General features: G+C 38.7%; 1 protein-coding gene across 1 annotated transcript; it reads left to right on the top strand.

Annotated features, from left to right (window-relative positions):
• The first annotated feature begins 267 nt into the window (after positions 1-267).
• LOC113534223 (phospholipid phosphatase-related protein type 4) lies at positions 268-21,283 on the top strand. The gene is made up of 7 exons (XM_026926881.3): positions 268-620; positions 5,641-5,826; positions 10,332-10,461; positions 10,642-10,837; positions 12,576-12,633; positions 16,320-16,493; positions 16,624-21,283. Exons 1-7 carry the CDS (start codon positions 543-545, stop codon positions 18,019-18,021), a joined length of 2,220 nt encoding a protein of 739 aa, XP_026782682.1. The 5' UTR covers positions 268-542; the 3' UTR covers positions 18,022-21,283.
• Positions 21,284-21,578: the final 295 nt, after the last annotated feature.

The following is a 21,578-nucleotide window of genomic DNA, read 5'->3' as shown; positions in this document are numbered from 1 at the left end:
GGCTAAGTTAACCTCAAAATGTGTATGTTTTATATAGTAATAGTTACTGTATATGACGTTCTTGTATATTACGTGTTTGGAATATGCTTACTGTATTGCGTATTCAATCAACGGGCTTATATTATTCTTCAAAAAATAATAATAATAATAATAAATAAAATCCGGCATTAAAGATTAGCTCATCTCTGAGGCTTTCTTTCCTCCACCAGCCCTGTGAGATCAGAGGCGCGTGCAGCCTTGTTATTGTGCGCACGCGCATCAGTACACTAGCCATTCCGCCAAATAAATAATGGTGTGGTCTGGCCAGTGAGACTGCACGCGCTATATACTGCACATTCCGCACGAGCTACAGAGCCAGAGCTGCTGCTGCTGCTGCTTAGTTAAAAGACAGGATGTTGTAATAAGACGCTTAGAGCTCCTCCATCCTCGGAGCTAATGGCAGCTTTAGTCGTCTGGAATTGTCGGCTGGTGGTCGTGGTCTGCTGAAAAACGCTACAAGTGAGCCAGCTGTCTTCTTGGCACGGAAAAGCAAAGAACTAGCCATGTCTGCGAGAGAAAGAGCAAAGGCAAAGACGACTAAGGATAGCCTTTCCTTGCTGCCATGCTTCTATTTTGTTGAGGTAGGTCAGTGTTGGATGTTATGCTTAGCCATTATGTAGATGCTTCTTATTTATTAGGACAAGCTTTCACATGTGCAAACATACCCCACGTTTAAATTTGCATTTAAACTAGGTTACAAGCTTTAGGTTCTTTCCACCAGCTGTTTATTGATAACTGGACACATCTGGCTGCTGGAGTCTATAGCAGGTGCATTCAGTGCATTTCCTGTGCATCTAGGCTCTCTGAAGTGTTTGAAAAGTAGGCTTTTCGTACATCAGTGTTCAGCTTGCAAACAGGTTACTAAAGCAAATCATTCCTCCAATGCATTTTTTCTTCCTCCTTTAGAACTGGCTGATTAAATGGCATCAGGGGCAGTGATGCTTCAAGATAGATAAAAATGAGAGAGAGAAAAAAAGCTAGTGCTTTTCCTGTTTCTTGTCTACCTCATGTTTGATTCACTACATTCATGTGTTGTGTGCATGTTTATTTCATAGCAGCACAGCACACACCTAGTCAGGGTGTTTGCACTGATACATTTCCTCAGCATGCATGCTGAGAGGAAAGAAGAGAGTCTAAGAGAGGTAATCTAATGTCATGATGTCATGATGAGACCAAATCTGATTGATACTGTACATGTAATACTGTGTTCCTCATAAGAATATTTGCTGGGGTTATTTATTTATTTATTTTTAGACTTCATCCACACCTTTGGCCTATAGTGAGAAGCTTGAGTATATCTGGGTCAAACACATGAGGTGGATGTGACACCTTGTGACCTGATCCAACCCTTAGCTTTATTATTAAACGCACAAGCCAAGATTCATACATTTTCTTTTCTTATCTTTTCTTTTTGTTTGCGGTTTGTGAGTGGAAGTTTTTTCACCTCTTTATGGGGACCTATAATTTATATTGTAGCTTTTATTTTTTTTTTAAATCTGAGATTAGGGTTTGGTCTAGATGTAAATGTAGCATTGTTTAGGTACAGTAACACTCAACTGAGTAAAAATGCAAAAATAAAATTACAGTTGTGTGTGTGTTTGTGTGTGTATGAGAGAGAGACAGATGATAGACATTCCTTACTAATGTAAAAGGGCAAATACATGTCTGAAAATACTTAAACTCTTAAATAATAATCCAGATTCTAGCTTACATGCTAATAGATAGTGGTAATGATACACACTAGCCAATAACAGGTATATATTTGTAAAAGAAAAAAAAAAAAAATGGGCATCTTGCTTTTTTTTTTTTAGATTGAAGTACCTTGCCTCTTTGCATGAACTTATACAAGTAGCCAGTCATGTGTGAATTATAGAAATATACAAATAAATACATCAAGAGACTATTCACTGTCCGTAGTTGTTGTCATAGGTATTAAGATTTTGTAAAGAATTTTAATCAACTGTTTGAATCTGTCTGATGAAATGCAAGTCATGTTACTTCCAAAAATATATTAATTCAATTCAGTTTTATTTGTTTACCGCTTTTAACAAATCAGCTTTAAAGAAATCCGGATGTAAATTTATAGATTTGTGAATCAGGTGTGTATGTGTGTGTATGTGTGGAGCTGTTGTTTTGCTCAGGGTAAAGAGTGTGTTAATAGGTCCTCCCATCAACTAACTACAGCACAACATGAATCTATGAACAATGTTGGATGTGGGAATCTTTAAATGCTTGCTGTGATATTAACAGTGCCTGAGCCTCTATAAATAAGCAACCAGCCTCTTTTCATATATATTCATTATTTAAATGACTTTCACCTCCTCCTCCAAGGTTTTTGTCGACCATTTGATGAGTGATACACTTGAATAAGCTTTGAAATCTTAGAAGGCCATTTCCAGGTATGAGAGGAATTCTAATCTGTCTGTCTAGATTGGATTTTGTGTTGCTGAAATTGCATCTAGGCTTAACCCTTAAGGTGCGTTTCCTGAAAGTCTGCCACGTTCTAGGACAGAAGGAGTTATCACTTCTTCCATCGTATTACATGACCTGTTCTGGTGTACGATGGTTCTCATGCCTGTTTCATTGCCCTGATCAATTAATGAGGTATCACTTGGAGGTTTTTATTGTGCAGTTGAAAGAGATGCTGCTTGATATGCACAGTGCTATAGCGAGCAGCTGCCTCAGCATGCTGATTCTGCAAAACTTTACTGTAGTCAAGGTGGTTCCACTGACCTATATTTTTTCCTCAACCTCTGCTCAGAGAGTGAGAGGTCCTCAGCATTACTACGCAGTTATAACACATCCCAGTCTTTACATTTTTTTCTTTTGTAGATTTTTTTCAATGCTGTGGAGAATAACTATTCCACACATTTCTCAGTCTTTAGTCATTTCTAGGATTTTTTTTTTAAATAATGAAATGCAGATCTATGGAACATAGGTTTGTTTGATTCTTTGGTGTTTTGTATTTGCGTGTGGTTGAATTCAGCTGAGGATCTGTAAGCACCCCCGAGCTCAGCAGGACTTGTCCTTCTGTTCTGCTAGCACTAAGAGCTCCTGTATTTTCTCTTTTCAAGGTTGCCTGTTAAAGCTGAATTTGGAACACGGCTGCGTTAAGATGCCAATGGCCAAATTTAGACCATGCACCACAGAGAGGACACTTCGCTGTGTTAAGCCTTACAAGTACTCTTCTTAGCAAAAGATCCATTAGAACCCTAGTTCACTTTGTGATGCTCCTTTATTTTGCTTTATGCCACAGCACTGCTGAGTGCTTGATACTGATTGATCAGAAGGTGTTGATTAATTTCTTATGACAGTATGGCTCAAATAGTAGTTCCGGCTACAACATTTATATGCACTCATTTTAATACATTATCAATTCTATAGAAACAACTTACAGTGGATATAAAAAATCTACACACCCCTGTTAAAATGGCAGGTTTTTTCATTTTCACCTTTTTCACCTTTAATGTGAAATTGCAACATCAAGTGACAAACAACCAGAAATGTTTTAGGGGGAAAAAAAGGGAAACAAACTTCCAATATCCAGCTTGCGTAAGTGCGCACACACTTTTATAATTGGGAATGTGGCAGTGTTCAGAATCAATCAATCACATTCAAACTGTTAAATACTAATTAGTATACACCTACCATCAATTAAAGTGACTGATTAACCCCAAATAAAGTACAGCTGTTCCTACAGGATTTTTTTTTGGTACCATCCAACTGGAAAAGCCATGGGTCGCAAAGACCTTACAAAGCAGGTACGAGATCTCATTGTTGAAAAATATCACTCAGGAGAGGGTTAAAAAAAATTCTAAGGCATTGGAGGGAACACTGTAAAGACGTTGGATGGAGGCATGGAACACTGTAAAGACAATAATCAACAAGTGAAGAAAATATGGCACAACAGTGACATTACTAAGAACAGGATGTCCCTCTAAAATTGTTGAGAAGTTGAGGAAAAAACTGGTCAGGGAGGCTACCAAGAGACCTACAGCAACATTAAAAGAACTACAACAATTTCTGGAAAGTACTGGTTGCTCCCTATATGTGACAACAATCTCCTGAATTCTTCATATGTCTGGGCTACAGGGTAAAAGACAGAAGTCTGGCTAAAGTTTGTAAAAAAAAAAAAAAAAAAAAAAAAAAAAAACATTCAATCTCTTAAAACCATGTGGAATAATGTGTTGTGGTCCAAAGACCAAAGTTGAACTTTTTGCTCATAATACCAAAAGATATGTTTGGTGCAGAAAAAATAAAATAAAATAAAATGAAAAAACACCATCCCCACGGTGAAGCATGGTGGTGGCAGCATCGGCTGGAACTGGGCCTTTAATCAGGGCCTTTAATCAACACTTTTGCACCCAGGTTAATTTTTTTATTTTTTTATATCTTTCCCTAGAATTATTCTTATTTTTTTTCACTTTAATTTATAGGTTGCAATTTCACAATAAAGGTAGAAAAGGTAGAAAAAAACAAGATTTATCTTGGTTTCATTTTTTTTTATCACAAAAACCTGCCATTTTAACAGGGATGTGTAGACATTTTATATCCACTGAACATACGGACTTGTGTGGCAGATGTTCCAAATAAAACGTGTAATCTTAGACACAGTGAAGGTTTCTGTGAGGAAAAGTGTATTCAGCATTTGGAAGGAGTCTCCAGTATCAGTGCTTTGCAGTAGTCAGAGGTAAATCTGTTCCTTGAAGTTTTCCAGCACATGAAAGTCTTCAGGATGGAGGACTTTGCAGTTTCTCAATAACATGTCAGCCTGTAAAAAGAGATGCTGGAGAGGGAACGAATGTTTCTGGCAGATATAACGAAAGTGATAACAGGAAATAAGTTGTGTCAAGGACATTCAAGCAATATTAAACATAGCTATAAATGAATAAAAAGTATGTGTCGTTTTTTTTTTTAATTAATAACAAAGTGTAATAGGTGGCAAATTGCTTTGGGATAAGAAGAATAAAACATTTCATGATGTGCTGTTATTAAGGTCAGGCTGCATTATACCACATCACTGTTGATTATTTTCCAATAACAGCATGTCCTATCTTGTTTTATTCCTTACTTACCAGGTGCCTTGTGTCCCCTTATGAGGCTTTAACACTGGATCAAGAATGCTTCACTTTATTTGAGTATAATAAGAGTGATTGTGCAGTTTCATGTCCTGTGAGGAATGAGATTCTAAAGAAAACACACTTCTGTGTTACATCATAATACATTTGACAGAAAATTAAAGAAAAGATTTTTTTTTATATCCCATTATTTTTTCAGGCTTAAAGGCAAATGCTTGTGATTAAAGATGGTGGTGTAGACAGTACTGAAAAATCCCAATTTGAACATCCCTACTCAAGAGAAATCTGGCAAACTAGGAAGCATGACCTACATGCAGGTGATTTGCATAATCTAAATGGCCCATGCAGAAGATCAGCGTAAACATGTGCGTAACATGACACTGAATACAAGGAACTTTCCTAGTCTACTGAGGTCACTCACTCTGAATATGCCCCAAAATGTAAAACAAAAAACAAAATCTTGATGATATGGACTTTTGTTGCCACAGTGTCTCACCATGTTGTTTCTGCTCTTTTATTCCAGCTTCCAATCCTGGTGTCATCTATAGTGAGCCTTTACTTCCTAGAGTGGACAGACATTTTCAAACCAGTGCGCTGGGGCTTCAGCTGCTATGACCGCAGTCTGAGTTTACCATACATCGAGCCAACGCATGAGGTGATCCCCTTCCTCATGCTCCTTATGCTCACCGTCGGTGCACCTGCTATCACGGTCAGTGTAACACACACACACACACACATATACACATGAGTAGTTATTTACTCTTCGTATCAATGTCCTTCCATTGATTTGTGTGCTAATGTAGCCTAATCTCTGTGTATTGTGTATTACCTATTTTTACCTCAACCCTAACCGAACCATAAACGATTGGTTGTTTTAGTTTTTCAAATTAAAGCTGCATTTTTTTAGTAAAAAAAAATCTATTTTGTTTTGTGATGACTAGCCATAGTTGGTATACATTTTATATATTCATAAATACATATAAGACCTTGGAATTATAAGGTTATATAAATGAGTTATAAGCAATGTGTTAACACGTTATATACATGCAGGACACTACACACCAAAATATGCTTTAATAGTGTATAAAAATATTACATTATATATGCATTTCCCTTATTTAAGGTCAGCTTTTATGACTCAATATCTTAAAATTACAGAATTGTAAGATTGATTTTTTTTATTGCAATGTCTCATTATATAGATACAGTATATATGTTTTATATTAGATGTTTATACAGTATGTATCTTCATGCAACACTATCAGATAATCACATCTGTTGTTTTAGTTTGAGATGCAGTCATGATTGGATTAGTGTGTGTGTCAGTTGAGTTGCCCAAAGCTATGCTCATTATAGGTTGCTTAAAACAAGGACAATCGGTGTTGCTTTGTGCATAATAGCTGACGAGAATGGCTCTGTGTACATTTTTGTTTTTTAAATTTGCTGTGGAATATACAGTATTAAAATCAAACTTGTGTGCTGAATCATTGTTACAAGTCAGATTGTGGTAAGATTTCACAGCAGGTTATGATAGTTTTTCTTTTTGTTGAAAGCATATTATAAATCCCGAAAAATAACAACTCTAGGTATTTGTTATTGCAACACAAGTGAATTTAATTTAAAACTACCAGTTTAGATTAAATTTGTATAAGCGCCAAAGAGAATACTGCTGCATGCTCAGTTTTTCCTGAAGACACTTAATATAATTTACAGTTAGAAATGATGTTTGACAGCATTGCCTATAGCTTAGAGAAATGAACTTAGGAGAAGAGTTTAAGTCATTTAACAGGTGACATTATTTGCCTTGTAAGCCATTTTACTTTTAAAAAATGATGTCATGCCTATTGGGAAGGGTTTATTGCAGTTTGGAGGTCAGTTATGTCCAGATAATATGTTTTTTAAAAAAATATATAATCTAGCCCTTCTTGATGAAGTTTACATAACTGTATATTCTAATGACACACTAGAATCCTTATAAAATTTATAACACTCATTTTAGAGCAAGCATTCATTAGCACTTTGGGAGACTAGTGGGACATCAGTGACCATCAGTTACCCTTTACATGGGACTGTGTGTAATTTTTTTTTAATATAATATTTACAGCAGAGGAAGTGCAATTAAAGCACCTAGTCTCAGATCACATCAGTTCTATGAGCTGTGGTACACAGGGTTATTATATTGGATTTATAGTAGTGAGGGTTGCAGGTCACTCATGGCGAGACACGTTGATTATTTCATGCTCGGCTTCATATTGACTTCTTGAAGCTTATTAAAGACAAATGACAAGATGGCTAAATGGGTTTGAAGTATGAACTATGAAAAGACTGTTGTTAATTTGTTGGCAATATTCTTCTGTGTAACTCACCAAGGAAGAGCATTGATGAATACCCTGATTAACCATCCAGTCCTTCTTAACTAACTAAACTAAGAAGGTTATGACAGATGTTTGTCATAACCTTCGTCATAACCGTTATAATGGTGTATAATGATTTCTTTCTAATAGGACAAAAGTACATGTTTTAATTGAACACATCTTAGTCATTTAAATATTTATAAAATTTTTCTAATTATCTTTATCTCATAAACACACACAGTACTGTGCAAAAGTCTTGGGCACCCTATTTTTTAGTAGAAACTTTGTTATAGGTTTTTATTTTATGACTTCTACATTATCAAGTCAGTACAAAAACATTTTATATTTCCGAGCATTAGTTTTTCAGCACAATGTTAAATGTTACAGAAAAAAATGTTTGTATGTCAGTAAAGAAAGCAGCGTATTACATAAGAGACACTTTTCAGACAAAAAATATAATGAAGGCTGCTGGGTTTTGCTGCAAAAAGAAGAAGTGCGACAGTCAAAGTTTGTCAAAGTTTGACAGTCAAAGGCTGCTTCTGCAAGATGCTCAGTAAAAGTTACTAGCTAATTTCCTTATAGTTTTTTGTTTTTTTTTTTAGAAAGGGTCATCACACCAAATATTGACTTTGTTTCATTTATTACTGTTTACTGCTCTTTAGAGTTTTTTAAATGTAGAAATATTTAGTTTCATTATTTTTGAAGGCATCTTTACACTACAGCATTTCTTTGCATGTTCCTAAGACTTTTGCACAGTACTGTACTGTATATCCAAAATTATAGATGAATTAGCTTTGTAGGGAAATCAAGTGAAGCTCTTTCAATTAGTCTGCTTATTGTCTTCATGTGCGGAAGGGGCATATGTGTTGTCATATGATGATACTATGTACAGTCCCCTTCGAAAGTACTGGAATGGCCAGGCCGTGCTATACACTGAAGACGTTTGGGTTTGAGATCAAAAGATGAATCTGAGACGATAGATCAGAATTTTAGCTTTCATTTCCTGGTATGTATGTCTAGATGTGTTAAACAACTTAGAACATGGCACCTTTGGTGTCAGACCACCCAATTTTTAGATGAGCAAAAGCATAGGATAGGCTTAAAGTAAATTAAAGTAAATAACACTTACTATTTGGTTGCATATCCCTTGCTTGCAATATCTGTATCAAGCTGGTGATCCACTGCTCTTGAAGACTTCTGCAAACGGTGGCTTGTGATACCTTCAGCCCTGCTCTATGGAGGTTCTTGGTGATTGCACTGACTGTTGTTTTGGGTTTTTTTTTCTTCACAGCTCTCATGAGTGGTTTCTTTCTTTTTCAGGACATTCCAAATTGTTGTATTGGCTATGCTTTCTGGTCTTCATGTTGGTTTATCCTTTTTTAACAACAAATGCAGGCTTCACAGGTGAAACCCAGGGCTCAAACAAATAGAAGACATTCACTTGAAAAATGGGTGGGTTCAAGCAAACGGTGCCATGTTTTAAGTTTTTTAACACATCTAGATGTAAATATCAGGAAATGGAGGCTGAAATTATGATCCATCATCTTATATTCATCTATAGATTTCAAACTCAAATCTCTTCAGTTTATAGCAAAAACAAAAGAATTGGCCTTCCCCTTTCAAAACCTTCGGAGCGGACTGTATATACAAATATATATTTCTATAAATACTTAATTTGGTTTTAATAACGATGGATAATAAGCCTTCTACTTTCTTTTTTACTCATCTCATTTGCGTCTAAAGTCTGTTTACCTGACAGATTTAGCACCAGGGGCGGAAGTGACTGCAGGCTCTTGGGACTCCTGTGGTTTTGCCAATTGTCACAGTGTAGAGGAGAGACTGTGTGTGTGTGTGTGTGTGTGTGTGTGAGTGAGAGAGAGAGAGAGAGAGAGAGAGAGAGATTGGAGGGCCAGAGTCAGTCACACTGAGAGATGTGTGGTGTGATCTGCATGCTATCTGGGTTCAGATTTAGCTCACTGTGTGGCACTTCATCCAGCCAACCGTCTGTCTATATCCATAACAGCTCACCTGCCACTGCAGTATGTAGAGCACCGCTGACATCAAACACAAAGTCCTGCCGGGATTTAAACTCCTCACCTAGCGCCTAAAGCAGTCTAGTCTTTATGGACAAGGAAGCAGTAGCTACTATGTCTACACTGTCTGTGGAAGACATTCATCATGCATATTACCGGACTTTTAGGATTGAGCATCTCAGTCTTGTGCCATACAGTTTTTATACAGTTTGATAGCAGTTTGAAGCTTTTTGCTTATAAGTTGTCCAAGATAATAGCATAAGCAATAAAAGAACTGGTGTGTACTTCTCCATGATGTCAGTGCGGTTTAGGTTGGAAGACAGGGACAGATTCAGGGCAGTAGGAGAAAAGATGCTATTCTGATACACAGCAGCAGGTCTATGGTGAGGGAACATTAATGCATTAAGTGTGCAAGAATAAAATGCAAGATGTTTTCCCTTACATTTGCAGAATGATAGTCCTCACTGAAAGAAGGTAAACCTTTGAAATAGGTCATATCAGTGGGATTCACGCTTTGTCCGTCAAAAAGTCCTTAATAAGAAACTTGCTCTCATTCTCATTTATGACTTTCCCATCCCACAACGTGTCATGGCTAGAAGTTAGAATTTATATTATAGCATGCTTCATGTATTGAAAGCTCATGAATCCTTGATTTACTAGTGCTTCTGATGTGCAGTATTGAATGAAAGAGCCTCTTTATTATAAAAGTAAGAACCGAAAGAGAGAGAAGCTGAGGGCAGAGATTCACAGAGGCGTATTTGATCTCTGTCTCATCTCAGATGGCTTTTTGGCTTAACCCCTTGACTCTGAGGCTCTTCTGTCTACAGATAATGATTGGAGAAGGCATTCTATTCTGCTGGCTGTCCAAAACTCAGAGTGGCCCTGGAGCCGAGGCCAACATCAATGCAGCTGGCTGCAACTTCAACTCCTACATCCGCCGTGCCATCAGGTTTGTGGGTAAGTTGCACTCAAGGTGACTCAATTATATATGATTCAAGCACTCAGTAAATTAGATTTTTTTTGTAAATAGAAGTAGAATGTATAGACTACATTGTCGTTCAATCACTTGGTAACATCATCCTTGAAATGTATTTAATCATTCACTTTGTATTTTGTTTTTTTTGTTTTTTTTTACAGGGGTTCATGTGTTTGGTCTCTGTGCCACTGCTCTAATAACTGACATCATCCAGCTGTCTACAGGTTACCCAGCACCGTACTTCCTTACTGTTTGCAAACCCAACTACACACACCTGAACTCCTCCTGTGATGAGAACTCTTTCATTCTGGAAGACATCTGCTCTGGGACTGACACCGCCATCATTAATGCTGGCAGGTACGACTAGCGTAGAAGTGGATACCAAAAGATTGAGACATTGTCAAGTAGACAAGCCGCTTTTGTGTGCTTTATTTTTTGGAATATGAAGTAGGGTATGTAGTGCATCAGAAGTTCAGGCAAAGGCTCTGAAAGCAAGCAGACGTTTATCACAAAATGACCTGAATATTTCCTCACTGGAGTGTTTTATCTTTAGAGCTTTCCCCACATGGTATGTTTTATTTTCAGTATTGGTATTTTTTTATACCAAGGAAACGAGAGCCCAATAATGAAACAGTCTAAAATGCATCTATCCTTGGAATGTTAAATATAAGATTTGTACACAGGTTACTTTAACTGTATGTAGCTCTTATTACAATGATTTAGTGGATCACTTTGCAGAATGAATTTGGCAGTTCTTGGAATTGCTCACTAATAACTGTCTAAAGAAATGCACTATTTCCATGTCCTACACAGCAGAAATGGAAAAAAGATACTTCACAGAGTGCTTGCAGGCAGAATTAGTTCATTTGTGGGAGTTGTATTTGTGGCCTCAATGGTGTCTGCTTTTGAAGTACATCCTGAAGGGCCAGCGTATCTTTATTTATCCTTTAATCACTTAGGAAGCTGATCATTAAAATGAGGTCAGCAGCAGAAACACCCAAAGTTTCCAAATTTGAGAAAAAACTGTCCCAAATACAGAACACTGAATAGAATTCTTTTTTTAATTTTTTTTGCCATTTTGACATCAAAAGACATCTAGTCAAAAGACAAAATTAGCATGATTATCTCGATGATGCCACAGTCATCCATGGCTGGGTACCAAGGGAAAAAAAATAAGCCATGCCCTCTGGGTGGAAGGTGTGGCATACCCTCTCTCCTCTGTCACTCACAGTGACACTAGCCAATTGTGGATGTCTGTGAGCTCACGTACGTGAAAGAGGGTGGATAGCGCTTTCCTCTGTGTGTATTAAACTGCCCTGTAACGCAGCATGGGCCACAGTTTGAAAAGATGTTTGTTGGCTAACGTCACGTGTCTCGGAGGAACCATGTGATAAACTTGACCCTCCCCGATTGGTAGCTGTTGTGTGATAGGGGAGAACAGGCACTGAATGGACGGGAATGGGCAGATGATCAAATTGGGGAGAAAGTGCGGGGGTCTAAGAATTTAGCATGACTAAACAATGTGTAGATTTTCATTCCAAATGACCTTTCTTAAGCAAACAGCTTATAAACTATATACCCCGCACTTAAAGTTACCTTTTATTGTAGCTCTGGACAACCTAATGGTAATAAGGTAGATTCCATTTCGAATAGAAGCCCATGCTTTAGTATCTGTCAATCTGAAGGCAGCAGTATTGTGCTTCCTGTGTACAACATGGCAGCAGACACAGCTCGATGATGCATTTTTCTTTGCCGTAGGCAGATTTGCACTCAGAGGGCTGTTTTGTTGTACTTGCGTATTGATTGAGGTTCTTACACCAGAGAAAGCAGGAGAAAAAACAGCAAAATAGCATCATTACTTTTTCAGCCCAACACTGACAGTGATTGTTTTTCACCTTCTTCAGGTTTTCCCTTTCTTCTGACTATATACAGTGGCTGAATATTTGGTAAATGTAGTTTGATAATATTGCTGTGGTAAGTTTTTTAAAGGAAGATGCTCATTGTACCTGGGCTTAATAAAACTACTTTCAGTATACAACAGTCTGTGCTGAGTACAATAGTATTCAGTCTGATTTGGGTTCTCCTCATTTTCCAGAAAATCGTTCCCTTCCCAGCATGCAACCTTGGCATCCTTTGCTGCTGTCTACATCTCTGTGAGTAGCTTGTCACACCCATGCAGTGTATAATGTCTACTCAAGTTAACCTATTTATCATACAAAAGCTTTATAAATTCCATCTGAGACACTGCACAGAGACAGTGCACACAGCTTTGATGTGTTTATGGAATATTTCATCATTCAGCCTCATTGCTGTGTAAACCTCTAACATGATAAATAAATGTTACTGTCACTTAGAGAGTACAATGCATTTAAAATTTACAATATTTTGAAGGTCACTCAAAGCATTTGCTTGACAGTGTAGTTGCTTTAGTGCGTTAGATTCAGTGCTTGGGGAGTAGTAGGGGCGTGCGTGTGTTTACGCTGAGGATATGAGTGACGTAATGCTGATTCACAACTTGGAACAGTCCCAGTTACTGCATAAGGCTGAGATCTGCTCAGTAAAATCAATACAGGACAATGACATTAAATTATAGTAAGTAAAGTAAGTTTTATTTATAAAGCATATTTAAATTCAGCATAACACTGACCAAAGTGCTGAACAAAACCAATACAACAAATTCTAAAATAGAATATAAAAAAAAAAAACAATAATAATAATAAAACAATAATATCAACAACAATGACAACAGTACACAATAAGTTAACAGCCTGGAAAAGCAAGAGAATAAAAAATGTGTCTTAAGTCTAGACTTGAAAATAGAAAGAGAAGAGGCACTCCTAATGTCAGGTGGCACCTGATTCCACAGACGTGGAGCAGTGACTGCAAAGGCTCTGTCCCCTTTTGATTTAAGTCGAGACCGAGGCACATGTAACAGAGCTTTATTAGCCGACCTGAGGGACCTGGGCATTGAATGCAAATGAATAAGATCAGAAACATAAGATGGGGCTTGTCCACTAAGAGCTTTGAAAACAATAAGTAAAATCTTAAACTGAATTCTAAAAAACACAGGAAGCCAATGAAGGGACCCTAAAACTGGTGAAATATGGAAAAATGTGATAAAATGTCCAATGTAATAAATTATATTGGACATTTTACCACACCATTTTATTAATCATATACACAGTTAAGGTTTTCCATCAGTCATGTGTATTGCAAATAATATGAGTATTCTTATATATACACTACAATTATTTATGTGTTCTTACACATACACTACCAATCAAAAATTGGGATACATCTGCTCATTGTACGGTTTACTTATTTTTCTTTTTCTATTTTTACTAGGGGTGCAGCAATACCTTTTTTTTTTTCCAGACAGAGTATATGTATTTTGATATATCACAAGAGTCTCAGGTGTGTTTCCATAATCCCTCGTTACCAATGACCGATAGTGTCTGTTTGGCAAAAACAACAGGGTAATAGCTGTTTTCGCTTACTGTAGGGTTGTTTGCAGCCGTTTTACATTAAGATGGTTTATCAGGTTATATTTATTGCAGGAAGATTCTGTAGTTCCTCCTCTTGACATTTTCAGAGAGCACAGTTTGCAGTCTTTGATTGTCGTCATTAATGTGATAGGGAAGATGTAACTGGGTGCGTGGAATTGGCCAAGACTAAATTAGGGAGGAAAATCAGGGGAAAACAATGATAAAATAAATACATAAATAAAAAATGCATGGTATCAGGCTGATACAAGTATCAGTATTGACACATCCCTGATTTTTACTATATGTAGTAACCAAAAAAAAGTGTGAAACATAAAAAATTCAACATTTATGTTTTAAATTTTAATAGTGATCCTGATGAAGCTTTGGACACTCATAGCATCTTCTCAACCAGCTTCATAAGGGAGTTTCTCCCAGGACGCTTCCTAAATAGGCAGAGCACTTCTTAACTGCTTCAAAAAAGTTCTAAATGAAAGCTGCTTGCTTGGGAAAAATTATTTTAAGCAAAAAGTACTTATTAAAACTGCATTATCTTCACTATTTACATTTGTCATGGAACCGAATCTCTTTAAGACAATGAAAAATGTATATTCAATCTAGTCCAAACTTTTGACTCATAGCGAATGTGTGTACCGCTCCATCTGTGCTTACTGTTAAAGACAGCGTTCCCATAGAATTAACTAAAATAATCTAAAAGTATTTCCCCCAAGGAAGCTGGCGATCAACTGTTTTTTTTTTTGTTTTCTAAATCAGATTTACCTTTTTATAATTCATTTTTACATTTATAACAAGAATAAGCCTTTCTATCTCTCTGCTATAACAGGGAACCTTTCCTCAATATGACTAAGTTACCATTCTTACTTAAGTGAACTTTTTCAAATAAATACTAGATTCATCACGTTAATATACACCGATCAGCCATTACATTATGACCGCCTGCCTAATATTGTGTTGGTCCCCCTTTTGCTGCCAAAACAGCCCTGACCCGTTGAGGCATGGACTCCACTAGATCCCTGAAGGTGTGCTGTGGTATCTGGCACAAAGACATTAACAGCAGGTCCTTTAAGTCCTGTAAGTTGCAAGGTGGGGTCTCCATGGATCAGACTTGATGGCCAGCACACCCCACAGATGTTCGACTGGATTGAGATCTGGGGAATTTGGAGGCCAAGACAACAACTCTTTGTCATGTTCCTCGAACCATTTCTGAACGATTTTTACAGTGTGGCAGGGCGCATTATCCTGCCGAAAGAGTTCACTTCCATTAGGGAATATCGTTGCCATGAAGGGTGTACCTGGTCTGCAACAATGTTTAGGTAGGTGGTACATGTCAAAATAGCATCCACATAAATGCCAGGACCCAAATTTTCCCAGCAGAACATTTCCCTGAGCATCACACTGCCTCCGCCATCTTGCGTTCTTCCCATAGTGCATGCTGGTGCCATCTCTTCCCCAGGTAAACGATGCACACGCACCCGGCCTTCCACATGATGTAAAAGAAAATGTGATTTATCAGATTAGGCCACCTTCTTCCATTGCTCCGTGGTCCAGTTCTGATGCTCACCTGTCCATTGTAGGCACTTTTGTCAGTGGACAGAGGTCAGCATGGGCACTCTGACAGGTCTGTGGCTACACAGCCCCATACGCAGCAAGCTGCGATGCACTGTGTGTTCCGACACCTTTCTATCATAGCCAGCTTTAACTTTTCAGCAATTTGTGCTACAATAGCTTGTAGCTTCTGTGGAATCAGACCAGACTCCCCACGCGCATCAGTTAGCTTTGGGCGCCCATGACCCTGTCGCTAGTTCACCGGTTGTCCTTCCTTGGACCACTTTTGGTAGGTATTAACCACTGCATACCAGGAAAACCCCACAAGGCCTGCCGTTTTAGAGATGCTCTGACCCAGTCATCTAGCCATCACAATTTGGCCCTTGTCAAAGTCTCTCTAATCTAATCTAATCTCTCTAAACCAACTGGTCACTTGCTGCCTAATATATCTCAACCCTTGACAGGTGTTATTATAACGAGATAATCAATATTATTCACTTCACCTCTCAGTGGTCATAATGTTATGGCTGATCGGTGTAGCTAGCCATTGTTTGTGGAGAAGATTGGCTAGCTATCTTAGCTGTCTAACTAACTTCAGGTAACACAAGACAATGCAATCTAACACAGTCTGTGTTGAATAAACTCATCATCCACCTAGGATACAAATAAATAGATTTCTCTAATATGTACAGCTAAGGAAAAATAACATCTTAGTCTCAGGTTGATGCCAGTACTAAGCTCAATATATGTAAAGGTGACGCTTTAATGAGAGTGTATTTGTTTCTGCTTAGATGTATTTCAACAGCACTCTGACAGACTCATCTAAGCTCCTGAAGCCCCTGTTGGTCTTCTCCTTCATCATCAGTGCCATCATATGTGGCCTAACACGGATTATCCAGCACAAGAACCATGCCATTGATGTATACCTGGGATTTCTCCTTGGAGGGGGCATTGCTATTTATTTAGTGAGTTCTTTCTTTCAAGCCCTTTAATGTTAAAATACACTTGGTGCTTCACATTACATTATTACATATAGCATTAGTATTTTTGTGGTGTAATGTGTCATTTTAATACTCAACTCTCTGATCATGGTAGGGTTTGCATGCCGTTGGGAATTTTCAACCTAGTGAGGAGAAGCTGAAGAGTGAACCTCAGGTTCAGGATACTGTTAGGTCCCTGGGTGAGCTAGGTCAACATGTTGGCCACCATCTGCCTGCTAAAAGCTGTAGCAGTAGTGATGGCATTTCCTCCTCACACTCAGATGGCCTCCTTCACCGCAATCTTCAGACCCGGCATACTAGATCCCTTACCAACCTGAAGAGATCGAGCGCAGATGTGGAAGTCTCACAGCCCCATAGCCCCACGGATATGGACAGTATGGTGACCTTTAGTAACACTCTGCCACGGATTCACCCACCAACCATGGATGAGGGCGTAAGGCGCAATGGAACAGTCCATTCATCCATGGACTCCAGCCGTTCCAAGCAGTTGTTATCGCAGTGGAAGAGTAAGAATGACAATCGAAAGCATTCCATGCAGGCTGTGGAAACTGCTCTGGGACAGTGTTCCACCAGCAGCATGGAGACACGCTGTAGCTCAGAACCCTCCACCGCAGGCATTAAAGGGGAACAGCAAGGTCCGGCAGGGTCATGTCTCAAACTGGCCACTGGAAGCAGCACTTTACCCAGCAATCCTTGTGGTATTGCTGGAGGTACAAGAGTGTCTATTCAGTCCAGACCAGGCTCTTCCCAACTGGTGCACATTCCAGAGGAGACTCAGGAAGGCATGAGCACTTCACCTAGAGGTAGCGTCCGGGACAAGTGGCTGAAAAGCATGGAAAAGAATGTCAATGGACAACCACGTGTTGTGCCAGTGATTGGCATGTCCAAGCAGCATGGCCTGTTGCCCACAGGCTCCAGCAGTTCCGAGAGCAGTAGCCACACCAGCTCCACTGCACCTCTGCACCGCCATAAGAGCCTGAGTGAGGAGCCTGGTTCAGGGGTTACCAGCCAGGGTTCCATCGTCCGAGTGGAGGCACACCCAGAGAATGGACGGCCCTTGGTTCATGCCCACTCTACTGATGGCACCACCTTCTGGACCTGGAAGTCTCAGAGCAGCTTAAGACAGTCTTTTGAGCTCAATGACCTCAACCGAGACTCAGAGAATTGTGATTCACTTAGGGACGGCTATGGCTCCACAGACAGGAAGAGGAGCAACTCTGGCGCTCCGATACATGTCACAGTCCCAACAGTTCCTGCTGTCTCCTCTATTTCCACTCTAGCCAACTCAGTAGGTGATCAGCACCCTCATCAAACCGTCTCCACCATCCGGGTCACCCCTATAGAGAGCAGTGAGAGTGGCCCTGAGAGTCGCGACTCAACACTGCGAAGGAAAAGCAATATGATCCTAATCCCTGAAAGAGGGAACAGCCCAGACAACACCAGGACCATTTTCTACAAGGGCACTTCCACCACCCCAGCATTTAATGAGTAGCAAGCATTTAATGCCTTTTCACTGTTTATGTATCGCACATGAGGTCCATATATGAGGTGTTCACTATATTTGTCCACACATGTACAGTTTGCTGGTGTGTTTTGTACTCTGGATGACACCATTTCTTACACTGCATGTAATCACTGGTTTATAAAGTTGTCACAGTGACACAAAAGCACAAACCCAGAACTCTTTCTATGCTGTTGGCTGTTGTCCTAATGAAGAAGTACAGTACATTGTAGCATATAACCTAATTCTTTTATTCTATACACTGTGAAGTTGACCTAGTGCCAAGTCTTAACTTAAACACTGTATAAATGTTTAACAAAGTAATTTTTCAGTGATTACCCTAGCCCGTAATTTTTTGTAATATAAATATTCTCTAAAATGGGTGCTGTCCTATTTAGATATGAAAAAAAAAAGCTTGGATCAGAAAATTGTTTTGTGAGAAGCATTTAATGACCATAAGTGCTTAGAATATTTTCTGTAGTTCGTTGTATATCTTATAATCAGGGCTGGTGCATGCTATTCTGATGCTCTAGGCGAAACAGAATGTACCTATACCTCCAACCAGTCCGTTGTTTAAAAGTTTTACAAATTGACCACTGGTGGTGACTGTCTTCTTAGCCATTTAATGTGCTTACAGAGTGCACTCATAGAGAGCTTGGTAAAATTATATACCTTGCAATGAAATAGGTGGACGATAGTGTTGGTACATTAAACCACCCATGTACAAGTGCCACTCTAGGAAATTGCCTAGGTCACCGTTATGTATGCACCGGCCCTGCTTGAAATACCATGCACTATATTCTCCTATTTGCAATACAAATCTGTGTTTTCACAACTTCATCATGAACTTATTCATTTGTGTTTCTTGCTCTCAACAGCACATATTTTCTTCACTTTGCTATGCACAGTGATTTAATGAATACTCCTAGTCTCACTAAGTTGGAAGTATGTTCAGTAGCAAATCAAGGTGCAAATAGATCACCGTCTTCCTTTGGTGTGCGTGATAGTACCAGGTGCTTGTAGACACACTTTGCTGCTATTGTAAGATCACTCACAGCCCAGACCTCCAGCTGTGCTGTTCACTTCTCATTTTTGCGCTTGAGTGGACAAAGTGAGGCAGAAATTACTTAAGCCTATGCCATTGGTATTTCCTTTATTCCATTCAACAACATGGTCAATTTATGGAACATTATTCATCTAAGCAGGCCCTATATCCACGTAAAGTATATTTATATTTAGTCAGAATATACATGTGGTTACTATAAGAACACACGAGTTACCTATTTTTAGATGTATTTACCAAATGTGGTGCCATATCAACTATCAAAAAAAATAGAATTGAATGTTTATTTTAATAGACATGAAGATTAATAATATTCTTAACTGACTTTTTTATAAAGCATATGTAAATGTGCCAAAGGGTATTTTAAAGGGAACGTTCTGTGTTTTGCTATAGTAATTCTACAGCAGTCTGTATTCTTGTAATCCACATACAGTGTGGCACAGCTAGAGCATTTGCATGCTGATGATTTGATATCAAACATTGTTTTGTTCTCTTTTTGAAAAGGATTAAAACAGTTGCAGAAAGTGTAATTATTCAATTGTTTATTCTGGACATGAAATGTTGGTGGACAGTCTTTATAAATGTGTTATTTTGTTAATTAGAGTAGCAACCTCAACACTACAAAGGAAAGACATCTGAATAGTGTGTGCACATTTGATTTAAGGAATGCATCAAGCATGTTTCTGAGATGACTGTGGGGCACTACCCTAAAATACTGTGTTTGTGTTTAATCAGGAAAGTGGTAATAGGTTTGCTGTGTATGGGAACAGGTCCAGCAGCACCCATTACACTGGCACCAGGCTCTGTTTAAGAGACTAAAAGATATCATCTTTCTCTCAATCGATTGTGCCAGATCCACAAAAGAAAAGGGATCCATAGGAAAAAACTCTGTAGCAGTGTTTAAATAAATGTTTGTTATTTAGTCCACAACAAAGTCTTCATTCCTTTTTTGATTTAGTGTGTCTTTGATTAGCATTTATTCTTTTTAGAGGTTTCAGACAAAAATGGCTGATCGACTGAAGTGCAGTCTGATCCCAGTATTCAGTTTATGGCTCTATTATCTCCATTCATAATGCTTTCTGTCACTAAATTATCCTGGTGAGGCAGTCATTCACATTCCATCAGCTCTGAGAAAACATTTAAGTAAGAAAAGTCTTGCTAGTATTAGCATGGACGAGTGTGCATGTGTTCCAGCCCTTACGTTAGCATTTCTTTTGACTCACCCTTGTATAATTACCATAATAGGGTCTGAGTTAGGGCAGTACATGACCTCAATTGAAATAAAGTGCATGATAAATTGAAAATTTTCAATCAACTAGAAAAAACTTAACTGCATTGGTTCATAATACATAAACACCCATACATACACCATTACAACAGTGAATTACTTTTATGTTTACAATGCTTCATTCTGCTGCTTAGGTTTTCCATGTCATGATACTTAGTAGATAAGCCTTCCTATAAGCATCCTGTGCCAGCTTGGATAGCGTCTTCAGCGTTTGTACAATTGAAAGAGGATCCTGGTGCAAGGTATTGTGTTAGGTTAGCTTGGAACAGGATACATTCCCAACACTACACTACATTACAACAGATAACATTCTATAAGACTACTACATTCTTAATAACATTTAAGGTTCACAAGGAAACTTTTAATAAAATACATGACAAATTAAATAAATTACTAGTGCAAACAAAAAAGTCCAGGGGGTGGAGCTGGACCTGATCAAACTGCTCCTATAAGCCTAACCTATGAGAGACGCTGTGCAACACAGAGCAACAAACGCACTTATCCAGCATGAATCACACTGAGTTGTCTTCACCCTCAGGTCCAACTCCACCTCCTGGACTTTGGTTCTGCAGCTAGGGGTACCTGGTGCAAATACTAGTTACATATATAACAATGGTTCTATAAAAATCTATGGTAGATTTTAGACCATTGTGCTAGACAGCACTCTCCACCACCATTACACTAATTAAGGGAATATATTTTGGAAGAATAGTGCTCTAACATTCCAGTTCAGTTCTAGAGTATCGTAGAATCTCTGCCAAGGAACCTTGTAGCTGTTCTGGTGGATCGTGCTTTACTATGAGTACTTGTGTGGTGTTTTTTTCCCTTTAAATTGTTACCTGTCTGTACATAATTAGCATTCTATTTCACCCCTCCTAACGACCAGGGACAGCTGGATAGCACAGGCCAACAATGTCATGAGGACTCATTCTAGGACTGCCTTATAAGCTGCTTAGAGATGGGTGATGGGATGGGCGATGTTAACCTTTTAAATTGTTTAGAGGGTGCATGGTGGTGTCCAGATAGTGTCAGCTTAGATTTCCTGGAGTGGAGTGGTTGAGCTCCTCGAAGAGTGGCATGTCACAGTAGGGACTCCAGTTCACCTATGGGCTAAGCTGATGTTGACCTCTACTTTCCTGTTGACCCAGGACCATCTCAGGTGTAGTGCTGGGCCCAGGTTATTTTTGTTGCAGGACC

The sequence above is a fragment of the Pangasianodon hypophthalmus genome, chromosome 1 (genome assembly GCF_027358585.1).
Source record: "Pangasianodon hypophthalmus isolate fPanHyp1 chromosome 1, fPanHyp1.pri, whole genome shotgun sequence".
Classification (NCBI taxonomy): Eukaryota; Metazoa; Chordata; class Actinopteri; order Siluriformes; family Pangasiidae; genus Pangasianodon; species Pangasianodon hypophthalmus.
Note: the sequence above shows the minus strand (reverse complement) of the source record. Positions and strands in the feature narration are given on the sequence as shown.